Source organism: Anser brachyrhynchus, assembly GCF_964034855.1.
Source record: "Anser brachyrhynchus genome assembly, chromosome: 10".
NCBI lineage: Eukaryota > Metazoa > Chordata > Aves > Anseriformes > Anatidae > Anser > Anser brachyrhynchus.
The window spans coordinates 17417795-17431994 of record NC_137705.1 but is presented as its reverse complement, the minus strand read 5'-3'; the positions used below and the strand labels follow the sequence as shown (position 1 = coordinate 17431994).

General features: G+C 54.1%; 1 protein-coding gene across 8 annotated transcripts in view; it reads right to left on the bottom strand.

Moving 5' to 3' along the window:
• DAG1 (dystroglycan 1) overlaps positions 1–14200 on the bottom strand; it is a 43667-nt gene that overhangs the window by 9600 nt on the left and 19867 nt on the right. For 7 of the 8 annotated variants that reach the window (XM_080606628.1, XM_080606629.1, XM_080606631.1 and 4 more), the window contains one exon: positions 4340–4747. In XM_080606628.1, coding sequence (XP_080462754.1) covers positions 4340–4621 — 282 coding nt within the window. In that variant the 5' untranslated portion in view covers positions 4622–4747. Of the gene's footprint in view, positions 1–4339; positions 4748–10521; positions 10547–14200 lie in introns of those variants that run through there. The other variant, XM_080606633.1, reaches the window with a different exon arrangement.

The window sequence follows — 14200 nt, the reverse complement described above, 5'->3', positions numbered from 1 at the left end:
ACAAAGGCGACACGTGCCCGTGGGCCACAACACCCCTGTGCTGCCAGGAGAGGGCCAGGCGGCATCTTTACTTCCCCGGGGGAAGATGCAGCACACTGCTCCCACAGCGAGTGTGCTCCCAGCTGCTAGCTGGGTCTGCTGACCGCTGTTAGGGATGCACAAGTGACAAAAAGTCACCGAACTGTTGTGTTTTAGGTGCACGCCTTGTGCCTGCACTTCACAGGAAGACCTGGGTACACTGCCTGGTGTTTCTGGAGGGGCACACGAAGCCCAGATGTCTCCTGCTCCCTGCAGCCAGATGACAGAAATGCTGCCTCTGGCTCACAGCTCGGCATCAGAAAGCCTCTCTCACAGACGTGGGGATGCCAGGTGCTTTCGACAACAGTTCCCACGTCAGCCAGATCAACTCCTGGAAGCCGGGATGGAGGCAGCCACCACATAAACGCCCTCCTTGGTACGGCTTTTCTTTGGTGGGCCAAGCCCAGCGTCAGCTTTCCTGCTCTGAGTGGGGATCATCATCTCGGGGACAACGGGAGCAGCGGGACGTGCTTGCTGGAAGAGCCACTGTCCCCAGCTCTGCAAAGGTGCTGCTCTCCTTGCCTTGACTCTCTGCACTGTCACTCAGCGATGGGAGGCTTAGATTTGCACGCAGGAAGAATGGGACAACCTTAAAAAGTGGAGTGTCGGACCTCAGAGAGACCAGGAGCAGCAACACCAAATCAAAGGCTGCCTCCCTTGCCTAATGCACTCTTCTGGGATATCTCACGAATTGGAAGCGGAAAAAACCTACAGACTTGGATACTTCAGCTGATCACGAGATGTCTGAGCTGAAGTAAGGCAGACGTGGAAAAGCACACAATTATAGGACAGGTTATTTACAGCAAAGAAAAGGAAGTTTTGATGCCTTTACACAAGGCTCTGGTAAAATTTCACCTGGGGTATTTTGTATAGCGCTGGTCACGCAACCACAAGAAAAATAAACTCAAGCTGGAAGAGGTGCAGAAGACAGCTAGACAGCTGCAAAGATGAGGAGAGGAAAAAAAAAAAAAAGCTTATTTTATGGGGAAAGACTAAAGAGATTGGCTTGTTTAACCTAATAAAATCAAGACGGGAATACGCCTGTCACTTATAAATACATAAAGGAAGTAAATATTATGAAGGTGGAGAGAGATTTAAGCTAAAGGGCAGCTCGTCTAAATATTTCTAGCCATCTCTAAATTTAGGCTTAGAAGCTGCATTTTTAATCAGAACAACCAAATTCTGGAACAGCCTTCCAATGGAAGCAACAGGAACAGGAAATGCGGCTGGTTTTAGGCCCGGGTGCGATGAACTGCGCAACAACAGGACACAGCTGAGCACGCCTGCCCCGACAGCTGTGGGGGTGCAGCAGGTCAGGCTCCGCAAAACCTTCGCTGGGGACGGGACACGTGGGCCCAGGACACCTCCTGACTCCGGGCAGCAACCTCGCCGCAGGGCGCAGCCGAAATTAGGAGCCGGAAGACCCACGGGGCTGCAGGCACCACCCGGAGGCGCGAGGCGTTCGGCAGCACCTCTCACACGAACGCACTGGTGGTTTCTCATCTCCAGCCACGAGTTCCAGCAGCACAAAGCCGTGCTGGCAGCTGGCTCTGAGCAACACAGAGCAGAGGCTCTGAAGTTAATTAACTCACAAAATAGTTAGCAGGTTGGGGCTTTTTTTTTTTTTTCTCCTCCCAACTTTCCTGCGTGTCCGCCTTTGCATTTTGCCTAGCTGCTGAGCGCACTGGCATAAGCTTGCCTCTGTGCTTAGCCATAAAACCTCGCCTGTCCTTAGGCAGGCTGGGGGTGGCAGGGAAGCACTCGCAGCTGCTCCCAGGAGCACGTACCTGATTGCACCGAGCCCACACATCTGTGCAGGAGCGCGCGCCTGCAAGGCACTCCTCCGCAGCGCTGCGGATGCCTGGCATTGTTTCCATCCCACAACCAAGTTTGCAGAGAAAACTATTTTGTCTACGGGTCTGCTGGAATCTGCTAACGAGCAGGGAGAGGATCTGAGAAGCAGCTTCAAGGCACTCCCCACCACGGTACGATAATCAGTGGGAAATGACCTAGAAACGAAGCAATCACACCTTCTTTGGGCTCCAGATGGGGAGCTCCTGGAAGTTTGGGGACACCGACCGTCTGCTCTTTTCTTTTTAAATGAGATATACGGTTTCTTAGAAATTTAAGGGGACTGAGTATTGGCAAGCGCACCTCCCTTAGATCCAGATGCATTATGTTTTTACTGGTCTGGCTGAAAAATACAAGGCAGCCTGAGAAAAAGAGCAGAGCAGCTTGCCCTGAAACTTGATGTTAAGACAAAAAAGGCACCCCAGCGCTCCAGAATTGCCTACGCAGCTCTCACTAGCCAGGAGTCAAATCCCCACGGGAAAGGTTGGCTATGCTTGGCAGCCAACACAGCTTTTGCTGCAAGGGAGAGACCTTCCAGATGCACCAGCTAAACGAGGCCAGTACCGCTGCCCTAGAGCCTGCCTCACTTTTAAAATCAATTTCAAGGCGAACAGATGCGAGGTGCATTCAGGCAAGCCCACGTACAAGCGTGGAAATCGCTCCCAGCCTTGGCTGAACTGCACCCAGCCAGCAACTGCTCCTCCAGCCCTGCTTCGGCACGGCCCCTGTGCTGCTCCTCAAGCACCTGTTGCTGTTAGCAAGCACGCCTCGACACCGTAGTGGGGGAAGCATTGTTTGAAGCTGTGGGGTTGAAGTAACGTATCACAGAGTTTTCCTGCAGCTGCTGGAACTATCAAAGACAACTACTGTGCCAGGAAAAGGAGGCAGAGGAAGCTGTGGTGTTAAGCAAGCACCGAAAATGACTTCTTGCTGTCAAAGTAGCCATTAGACAACACCGAAACAAGCCATGGATACTAAACTCCAAACCAAAGTTCTCATTTCTGGAACACGTTACCTTGACAGCTCCCTCAGAAGTATGGGGGAATCCAAAGCTAAGGATAAAGCTCCCTGGGTCCTGGCAGCGGCACCCATCACACATGGAGCCAGGCAGTGGGCGTAGGGCCCGAGGGCACAGCAGCCCTGAGCACCTCTCTTGCTCCTAAAGATTCACGGTGAAGAGTCTGCTCCCTCCAAAGCAGCTGCCCGGCACTCACAGTGCCACCAAAGGGCATTCTGCACTCCCAAAGCAGCCACGCACTCCTCAGTGAGACGTCCCAGTCTTTGCTTTGCGACCAGCCCGTCCCCACCTCCATCTCCTCTACTCCCAGGGCTCCCCCACCACTTCCCTCTTCCCCGGGATCTGACGTCCTGTCGGATGCTTTCTGCTGATTTTCTGCCTACCACTGGCACATCGTGGTCCTGGCGCCGTCGCTGGAGACGGCGAGATCACAGATCTGGATGGAGATGACTGCACGACAGCATGCACAGCTAAAACAAACCTGCCTTCAAGGAGAAGCCAAGATGTCAGACTGCCTCCTGACTCGCTCTCTCCATCTCCCTCTGATCTGCTGAGACGCACCAGAAGGTTGGCTTTTTATAGCGTTTCCCAAAAATGGATTTTTAAAAATATTTTTCAAGTCTGCTCTCTGAAAAAAATATGTCTAAGATTGGAAGGTGAATTTCAGTTTTCTTTTCAAAACAGAGTCTTCTGAACTCTCCACCCAAGCAGGCAGAGGCTGAGACGACAACTTCTCAGCACCCTTCCAGAAAAGGACTGAAGATTAATAAATGTGTGCTTGGCAGCGTGTCTGTCTTCCTCCGGGCTATTCTGACGCTTTCTTGCCCTCAGGACTGCTTCCAAAGCTCAGTTTTTGGGTGCCTGCGGTGCCAGAACCTTGAGGGCAAGTCAGATAAAAAGAAAGGTTCTCGTCTTTCCCAGGAAGACTTAGGGACAAGGTCAGGAGAGACTGTGGCAAACACAGTCCAGAGCCCTGCTCGCAGAACAAGGTCTATTTGCCTAACAATATTTTGTTACCATAGCAAAGCAAGCTCCCCGAGTGTCAGGGCAGTCCCAGAGAATTCGTGGCTGCCCTGATCCCGAGGCAACATCTTCTCAGGAACGTGCCCATCATTCCAAGGGCTGAGAATTTCACCATTTAAACACAGCCAACAAACCTGATCAGTTGTCCCCGAAGAGAGGCGTCTCCTCTCTGCCTTACTGTAGAGGAAAGAAACTTTACAGTGAGGTTAAGACAAATTATTAAAAATAAATAAATCCTTCTTCCACAGTCCTACGGAACCTCAGGGCTGCTTCACAGCAGTGCTTGTGACCCCCCTGTTCGTGGGGTGACTAGCGTGACTCCTGCAAGAACAGAACTGAAAACGAGCCTTGGGGAACGACATTTCTCACCTGGACTACCTCTCCATTGGAAGCAATTAAATCTGTGGGGATGGAGACTCTGAAGAAGCGGCCCACCACGGCGGAGCTGTCCGGTATGCCCACCACGGCCGGCACCGTCTCTCGGAGATCCGAGAGCACCGAGTGCATGGAGGCCTCCAGCTGGTTTTCCCAGTCCCGCACCACTTCTGCTGGCTCGCTGGGCCAGTGGCAGTGAGCCGAGGCCGCCAGCAGCAGAACGGGGAGCAAAGTCCTCCCCAGGACAGGGGGCTGCAGCACACATCTGACAGTCATTCTGCCCAGCGGCTCTGGGGACAGCGCTCAGCCAGAAAGGGGGCTGCGGGGATCTGCAGGCACGGCAGCGCAGGCAGCGGATCTGCCCCTCCTTCACAGCAGCCTCATCCTAGGGATCCTGGGAACCTGATTAAAGAAAGGAAACCAAATCAGCACATTAATTAGGATATCCAAGCCAGCCAGCTAATACATGCAGACCTCCTCGCGATGGACAGAGGACTTCCTGCCCCACCACCCTCTTCGTTTCAGCTTTTGGATTTAATTGCAAGAGCTAATGCTACCAGTAAAGACAGCAAGAGCGTCTCAGCTCTTTTTCTGATATGCAGCGTCTCTGGAGAAGTAGGGTCCTTCTGCTTTTCCATACACACAGCCGTGCTGCTCCTGGAGCCGCAGCATCCTGAGATAGCCACAAGGCACTGGGCAGACACAGGGGGAGGGGTGGCCTTGCCCAGCAAGCTGAAGTCAGGCTGGGGCATCAGAGGATTTACATGCTCGTTATGCAGTGTGAACCCCTTAGAAACCTTTGATACCCAACGCACGACAGATGCTCCTGCTCCTCTGACCATACCCCTGGTTTTCCAGCCAGGCCTGCTCTCAGGTCCAGACTTTGGTATTAGCCAGTGTGTTCAGGCTTTGTTTTTGGGGCCAGCAACACACACCCCAAAATCAGACCCAAGTAAGCCACACACGCCAAGCACTGGAGAGCGCAAGGGACTAGGCTTCCTGGGGCCGGGCACTCACACATCTTTAACCAACCCTTTCTCTCTGGGCTAAGGGAAGCAGTTCTGTACTCCTAGAGCAAACCCAGTCCCCCTCCCGACCACAAACGGCAAATCCCCGTGGCTCCCAGCGCACCGAGCACAGCCCCCGGTTCTTTCAGCCAGTTCCAGCTGTGCTGCAGGCTGCCCGTCAGGCTGCCCCAGGCCCAGCGCACACCGTCATCCACCGCGGCCGTGGGCACGCGACCAGCACCAGCAGCTCCCAGGGCTGTCTGCAGGTGCTGCTGCCTACCCAGGGCAAACGGCTCAGCCTGGCAGCTGCACGTTGGGTGCTGGCTTTTGGGTGCCCTCGTACGTATCCCAGTGCTCATGTTTCTGAGTTTTCCTCTTGCAAGGGCGTGTGAACAGGGTTGGGAGCTGCCCTAGTGGGTAAAGCTCCCATTTGGCATGTTCTGGACCCAACCAGCTAACGAACAAAGCTGAAATGCACCACAGACCCTCTCCGGGGCTCTGAGGGTGATGCAGAGCTTGTGCTGTTCTGGACATCACCAAGTCCTCGGGCTCCGAGGCTGCTTTAGATTTCCCCACCCCTGAAGCTGCTTGCCTGTCAGGGTCTCCTCCATACCCAAATCTAAAGGTGTTTGAGAAGTCCATCACCGCAGCACGGCATGCCGCACACCCAGGTCCACCTCCCCAGGCACACCAGGTGAGCTGGGACTTGGGTGCCCACCCCAAAACCCCTGCGAGAGAAGGCGAGAGGCACAGCCCACCCCTTGGCAGACCCCGCACGCCACGCACCGCGCCTCCCAGGCCAATTCCCATCCTGAATGAGCTGCAGAGACAGAGCAGGACTCCGCAAGAGGTCCTGCTGAGGCTACCGACCGTCACAGCGGGAAACCGGAGGGCTCTCCTCCTGCACAATACCCCAAAAAGAGCACAAAGAGGACCTGCCTTCCACTTCCCCAGAGCCTGGGCTATGGGCACCGCAACAGTGGCACCTTATCCGTGGGCTACACCTCTCCTGAAGCCTGCTCGTTGGAAAATCCTGCTTGCGAGGGACTAAAAGCAGCCTGTACAGCAAGTACGGGCAGGACTGAAGGCTCACGGCCAGGGGAGGAAGGCAGCAGCGGTGGCTGAAGAATGTGGCTGCTGCGGAGCTGAGATGCTATCAGCACGGAAACGTCCCTGCCTCTCACAGCCACGTGAAACCTCCGCTCCCAAACGGAGGAGAGACGCCGCGTGCCAGCAGAGACAGCCAGGCAGCCGGCACGCAGCCACACGGGGCTGCAGATGCACCTGGAGAGGTTCAGCACCACGGCCCTACGGCACTGCCAGCCCCTGGCTCATCGCGGCCACGGTGGAACCGTGCGCGAGCACGGCGCAGCTCTGTGTTGTTCAGCCAAGTGACGTGATCTGCCCCAGGGCGCTTTTGTTGGACGGATAGGAGTATTTGGGCAGAAAGGAGCCGGCTCCTGATATCTGTGGCAAGCAGGAGAGGAAAATGAAGTCATCGCCCACTGCAGAAAGAATTATTGGAGCAGGCAACAAGCACTGCCTGTCTGATCCGCGCCCCTCAGCCAAGCAATTCGGGCACTGGCCGTGAAGATCTAGTCTGACACTTGCAGGTCACACAGACTCAGAATTTCATTTTAGGGAACCTACAGAAGAACAGTCTCAGGAGGCAGAAGCAAAGCACAAAGGAGCTACACGAGGAATCCAGTAGCCACTCTTGAAAGAAAAACCAGGAGAACCAAGACGAAATTACACCACCAAGAGAGACTCTCACCGTCACAGCTCCACCTCTCCCCAGCACCGACAGAAGCGGTGCCAGGCTCACTTTACGGGCTGTGGCTGAGAGGCGGCGCAGGCCAGACCCAGAGAGCCAGGACAAGGCACCCAGCCACAGCGCTGAGGTCCACGGGGACCACTGCTTTGGGACGGGAGGACTCCTGTGACACAAGGCTCGTGTCCAAAAGCTGGCACTCTGCTCAACAAGGCCGGCAGCCGTGAGTCCAGATTTAAGTGCAGAACACGGAGCAAATGCTATGTGAGACCGGGACAAGTACTGGTGGGGACCTGCGTGGTGCCTCTGGGAAGTTCAAGAGCCCAAACCATTCCACATGGTACTACCCTGGGCAGACCCACTTGTTTGAGACACCATCTCTGTCATAGGTGGAAAAAGTCGGCTCTTGGGATCGTCTTCCACAAAGAGAGAATAAAGCTGGAGCTCTTGTAGATCAGAAATCCCAGCGCCCAGCAGAGGTTACTATTCCACACAAGCTCAAGGGCCAAAAATCACAGACAGATAGCACTCTGCAGTGCTCCGCTGCTGATCTATGGAAAGCATCAAGCTGTCGGGCTCCCTGTCAGCCTACAGGGGAAGGTTAGCCCACCCCAGCTTCTCCACGCGGCCGAGTGCTCCTTCTTCCAGCAGGATCTGTGCTGCCCAGTTTCACAGAACAAGCACAAAGGTTCAGGTTAGTCCTGAATTTCAGGATGTTTTGCTCTGTCTGATCTTCTGAAAGAACCGAGTTTCTCTTTATCCTCCTGCTCCTGTGAGAGCTCTTTTGGTCTCAACTTTGAACCTCCAAAACGTTGGATTAAACATCAAAGTCAGTATCAACATCTGCCTCAGCCCCAGCGCTTGGCGCACGTGCCAGTGTTGATGCCTGCTCCCCAGTGCCAAATCCCCGTCTCAGACGCGGAGCCGGGCCTGCTCAGAGCTGTTGATATGATAGCACACTTGATATGATGCTGACTTGTCAAGACAACGCTGGAGCTTGCTCCTTCTCCAGGCACCTCCGAGGCCCACCGACGTGCCGAGGACACGCACTACTTCATCACTCAGGAACGCGGAGCAGAGCAGACAGGAGGTCGGGCTGAAAGGAGGAGCGAGACCAGGGCAGAGCAGCCACCGCCAGCCACACACCTTCTCGGAGACCTCGCCTTCTGCCTGCTGTGGAGCCGGGGTCAGAGTCCTGGCAGGAGCACAGCTGTCCTGGAAATCACTCTTCTTTGTGGCCAGTTACACCCCTGCTCCTGCAAGAGCCAGTGCAAGCAAGTCTCAGCCCGGCGGCGTCTAATCCGAGTGCCCAAGTACACAATCGCAGCAGCGGGCTGTGTAATTAATCACTGCCAGCATCTTAGTGCCGCTGAGCCCAGCACACAGAAAGCCCAGGTAGCTGCCTTGCCGTGCTCTGCTCCAGAGAAGAAGGTATTTAGGAGAGCGAGGAGGAATCCCACTTACCTGAGCTGCTTATTTAACAGCATCCCCGGTAAGGGCAGCACCGAACGAGCGGCCCCTCAGTAAGGAAGCGAACTCAGACCCGACTGAAGGGAGGCTGGTGCACCTTCCCAAGCCCGAGCTCTTGTCTTTGCGCAGATCTCTCGTGCGTGTTTCCACAGGAGGATCTCCGGGCAAGCCCCATCGGCGGCCGCGGGGCTGCGTGTCGAGGCAGTGAGCAGGAGGATGATGAAACCTGGAGCCACCGGCCAGACCCACGAGATGGCACGGGGCTGTGCGTGTGCACAGCAGGTGCTGGGGGCTGCTGCTGGCGGAGGGGTTTGGGGAGGGGGCAGGAGTGCCACGGAGGCAGCACCGCGGGACAGAGCGGCTCATGGCCACGTTTATGCTTATGTTCACAGAACGTGACCCAGGCTCTCGCTAGCTTCAGCCAGCGCTGCGCCCGGGATGAGTTACGGGAAGGGACACGCAGGAAGGCAGCTGCTCGGAGACATTTGTCACGCACAGGAGGAGCGGCGAACAGCTGGGGCAAGGCAGCAGGCGAAGCAGGGGACGGGACATCGCCCTCGGCTCCCCACGAAGCCGCAACGTCCCTCCCAGGCAGAGCTGACCAGACACCTGCAGGAGGACGGCTGTACGCCGAGAGCAGATGCCTCTCCGAAAGATAAGCTCGTCCGCACGTTTCGGGCTCAGTGCTGAAATAACAGCTGCCCTGCACGTCTGTGACCGACGCAGAACAAAACCAAAGTAGCAGGCTGTGCTCTTCCCCATCATGGCTGCTGTCAGCAACAGGAAACCCTGACACTGAAAAACGAGCTGGGGAAAACCAAACCAACAAGCAACAAGACCCAGCAGTGCTGAATGTGTCTCGGGCAGGGAGGCGAGCAACGCCCCCCTGCTGATGGGAACTGCCTGCAAACTGTCACTAGCTCGCGGCCTCGAGTCACACGTGCCACCAGCAGCTTCCGAAAGCTTGCAGGGCCAGTAGTCACAGCAACTGACACCTCAAAGCAGTTTTTATTCTGCTCGAGTAAGCGCCGAGATGTTTAACTTTCGTACAGCTATGAGGAGGATTTCCTGCTACCCATCATTATCTCCTGTTTGGAAACCAGACCTCTGTGCCACCAGGAAGGAACCGCGCACACGGACCTGACTTTGCCAGAAGATCCCGTGGACACCTCGCAGCCTTTAAGCCCTGCTCGCGGGGCCCCTGACAGCCCACGCGTGCTGCCTGCCGTGTGTTTAAGCGGCGCCTCGAAGCCAGGGAGCGCCCACACCACCCGCCGCTGCACCGGACCCGCACCAGTGACCAGCAGCGGCAGATTTCAGCTGGGCGAGACTTCTTACTCTGCTGGGAGCTTGAGCAGCCCCAGTCCCTGCCTTCCTCCCACTTCGTTATTCCCAGACAGACAACTCAGATCGTATCTTCAAGTGCGTTCAGTTAAAAGGAAGCTCAGATATTATCTGCCCAAATATTTTGGAGGCCTCAGAGATCATTTTTTCCCTGTAATTAGGAACGCTGCAGTCAGAAGTGCCATTTTCCTGGCTGCTGGCAGCGCACAGACAAATTAGGATAAAAACATCCAGCAACAAGTAGAAGGAGGGAGCTCCGAATACCACCTGAGGACAGCTCCACTGCGCTGCCTCCACATTAAGCTCCCTCCCGACCTCAGAAGAAGGGCACCGGGATCACCAGAGGTACAGGATGGATCCCGCACGAGAAACAACTGCATTGCCCGGGAGGGAACCAGGGGAGAGCAAAGCAGGGCGCAGAGGTCCAGGGGGCTGGGAGCAAGGGGCCAGACCCGAACCAGGCTTGACGGCGCGCACTGTTCCCTCGCCAGCAGCTTGGGAAGCTGTGACCATGATGAATGCTAAATTCCACGTGGGTTAGGAAAAAGGGAGGGAGGGGACAGCTTTATGGAGGGAAGAGTTACCAAGGCACCGCTGCTGGCTCAAGAAGCACTTCGTGACAGATGCCAGGACAGCACTCGGGGCGAGGACGACTTGCATTCCTCTCTGGGTATCTTCTCCTGCTGTAATTGGAAAGGGCACATAGGCTAAATATACAGCTGTAACAGGGCAGAGCAAAGGGCCGTGTTTCTTAAGGGCATTCAGTTTAACCCGTCTTTGACTTTACTCGAGTTTCCGCTGTGCAGCCAGCCCCTCAAAAGTGTACAAGTACCTCCTGATTTGGCCTGGAAATAGAGCTAGAGAGCATAAAAATCCTAATATAATATGTTTAAGGGAATGTAAGTGAAAGCTAGTACCGAAACCCACAGGAAACTAAACCACAAAAGTTAAAAAAAGAAGTTTGGGGTTAAGAGCTCTTTATGTACAAAAGCTATGAAAATGCATATTTTGAAGACAAGCACGACAGGCATGTATACATACATGCATACGAATGCTTTATCAGTCTCCAAGATTTGGTAAAAAAAAAAAAACGAACTCAAGACAGCAAGACAAAGTATTTTCACTCCAGATTTCTCTTTTGTAAGGAAAGCTCCATAACTTCAAGCAAATTCAGCAAGGTGACTGAAACAAGGCAGCGGCGCTACAGGGGGGCATTTTAGCAGAAACCGTCCCGCAGGGGCGCGAGGCAGAACCCGGGCTGGGGAAGCAGCCAGAGGAGATGAGATGAAAGCAGTGCTCTGCGAAACCAGAGCGATTTTCATTTGGCCGGTGCCAGAGCCACCGCTCAGGGCAGCAGCTCGGTCCCCGTGGCACCGCGCCGGGATTTGAGGGGCGCTGATTGCCGGGAGGAGGTGGGGTTGGACCACGCCATAGGAGATTATTTTCACCCAAGTGTAATTCAGGGCTCTCTAGAACTGGCTTATATGGGCCTCCAACTAGCTTACACGTGAAAGCTGATTTTTCTTTTGTTTTAAAACTGATTTGGGTTTTGTAACCAAAACACAAGTCCTCAAGTGTAATAAAACGAGCCCAGACTGCCTTGTCCTTCCTGAGACTGTCCCGCAGCCATCCCCACCCGTGAAAGGCACAAACCATTTCTGGCAAACTAAACTGAGTTTAAAGGGCTGTCTGAGGAAGTGTTTAGAGGATGCTCTGGAAGCTCCGGTCGGGAAGCACACCTGAGGTGCCTGGAGCCAGACAGAAAGCACACAACCGAAGGATGATTCCTAAACGCAAGGACTTCAAGGCATTACATTATGGGAGTGCATTTCCCACCGGGCAGATTTTTTCCCAGCTAACACCAAAGGAAACGCACGAGAGCAGCTGGTGTGACAGTCACCAGTGTGTCCTGTCTCTTGGTGTCCTTCACCATCCACCAGTTGTTTTGGATCTAATTCACACCAGCTAACGACCTTTAATAGAGGTTACCAGCTATGAGGGGCACAGATTTTTATCTAGGGTGCTCTTTGTGAAGTCAGCTTACACCAATGCACCATCTTTCCTTCCACCCCATGCTCCAAAAGGGACAAAATCCTTCCTGAGCGCCCAACAGCACTTGAAAATCTCAGCTGAAACCCAGAAAAATCCTTCCTTCCTAAGCTGCTCTGCAAGAGATGTTCCCTTCAGATGGAGTTATGAGCGCCAAAACAAATGAGGCTAAAAAGATTTGCATCTCTTGCCTGATTTCTTAATTGAATTAAAGGCTGAGCAACCCCCCTTATGAGGCTTCAGAGAATCAACACGGAAGAGAAGCGATGAATATCCTAATCAGAGCTGAAGCTTCCACTGGACATTTTCTCTTATTAAGTACTAAAGAGTCTACATGGAAAAGAGAAAGACCCCGAGGGATAAACTCTCTTGTCCAGCGAGGCAAGAAATCTCACTGCAGCTTCTCCTGGCTCGGCCCTCTGACCACGTTACACACGGGGAGAGACACGGCGAGGATGAGAGGTCAGCTTAGGTGCATCCTTCTAGCCAAGGACGCTCGCCCACCAGCCTGGCCACCTGTGCTCTTTTAGACAAGACAGTAAAGAGTCCCTTCTGTCAAATTAGCAAGCAGAAGCTGTTAGTGGGGTGAGGGAGATGGGCAGGGCAGTCCTGCAAAATCTTCCTTGGGAAACCTCATCATACTTCCCAATCAGGTAAAAGGAAACCCTCCTGAGGCTTCAGCCCTGGTGGCACCCCGGAGCCGGGTCTGGGGGCTTGCAGCAGGCTGGCTGCCAGGACCCTTGCGCACATTTCGGCCATGCAGTGACACAGCAGAGTGGGTTTTAATTATTATTATTATCGTACATCACCAGAACAGCCCTGTGCACCAAGAAGTGCAGTCAGGCTTCCCCAGGACACGTCGGCACAGCAGCCACCAGGCAAGCATTAGCTTTGCTAACGGTGTCGAAGCAGGCACCGAAGCACACGGGAGCACCTGGGAGCAGGCAGTTTGCACGGGCAAAGGAGCACGCCTGCATATTCTAGCATGAGGAACAAAGCCCCCCGGTCCGCAGGCACCGAGACCCCGTCTGAGAAGAGAAAACCTCGCTGAGGTTCCATATTCATCAAAACATCGTTTTACTGAATGGCCTCATGGACAGGCGGCCACATTCCGAGGGTTTATCATCAACTTCTGGGTATTCCACAGAATTCCCCAGATAATGAAATATTTCAAGAGGGTCCTTGGGCGTGTTTTTTAAGCAACGTAATCTCACACAGGCTGAGGTCACAGCACCAGGCGAGGGCTGGAAGGCAAGGCTCAAGTCCCCTCCACACCAGGAGCCTGACCGCCAGGCACAAAACCTGCTGCTGCTACCGGAGGGACGTAAAGCAGGAGCAGCTGATATTAGGTGGACACATGGAGCACGGCAAGCCACGCCAGCAGAAAGACAGTTTTCAGCACTTCAATTACATCTGCAGCATCATTTATATCCTCTGTGGCAGTGTAACTAAGGGCTAGCACATTTTGTTTAGAAACATCGCACTGTTCCATCGGTTTCAGCACCCCACCCTACAACCTCAAGCCAAGGCATTGAGATGTAACTTCATGGAGTTGCTCGGCCCTGATTTATTACTCAGCTAGTAAGACTGCCACAGCTCTTCATTTAAATATATTTACCAGCGAGTGATTTATGCAGAGCAGCCAGGGCATCAGCCACGGACTTGCAACTTTCGATGTTTCTCACGAAAACTGTTCTAAACGCTTCTCAGCAGAACGCGGTACGAGCCAACTTCGCCATCAAGCATAAAATGGAAAAGCTGCAGAACGAAGCAGCGCTGCTCCCAGGCCACAGAGGCAGAGACAGCTGCTGCAGGAGGAATTAACCCCCTGAAGGTCTGCGGCTTCCAGCTGGGCAGCACACGTCCCTGCACCCGCAGAAATTCACGGGTTGCCAAAAGACATCCAACTGAATCTCTTCGTGCAGGTGCACGTTTTATATAGGTACCTTCTCCCCTTGCTAGAGAGCAGAGGGTGAAGGGTTTGAGTGCTTTGGTAGAACTCCCTGCTCTTCACAGAAACCTCCAGTCCATGCCAGCAGGTCCAAAAGCCGCAGACTGGCAAAGGCACGGGCTCACAGGACCCGGCTTAGCAGGTCCAGCCGTTTCTCAGCTGCACCGGTGCAAGAAGAGTGATTTAAATGGAAAAAAGCAGAGATTAGCACCTTAAAGAAAAGGAGACACTAAGTCTGCATCACGTTCATGCAGCATTAATTC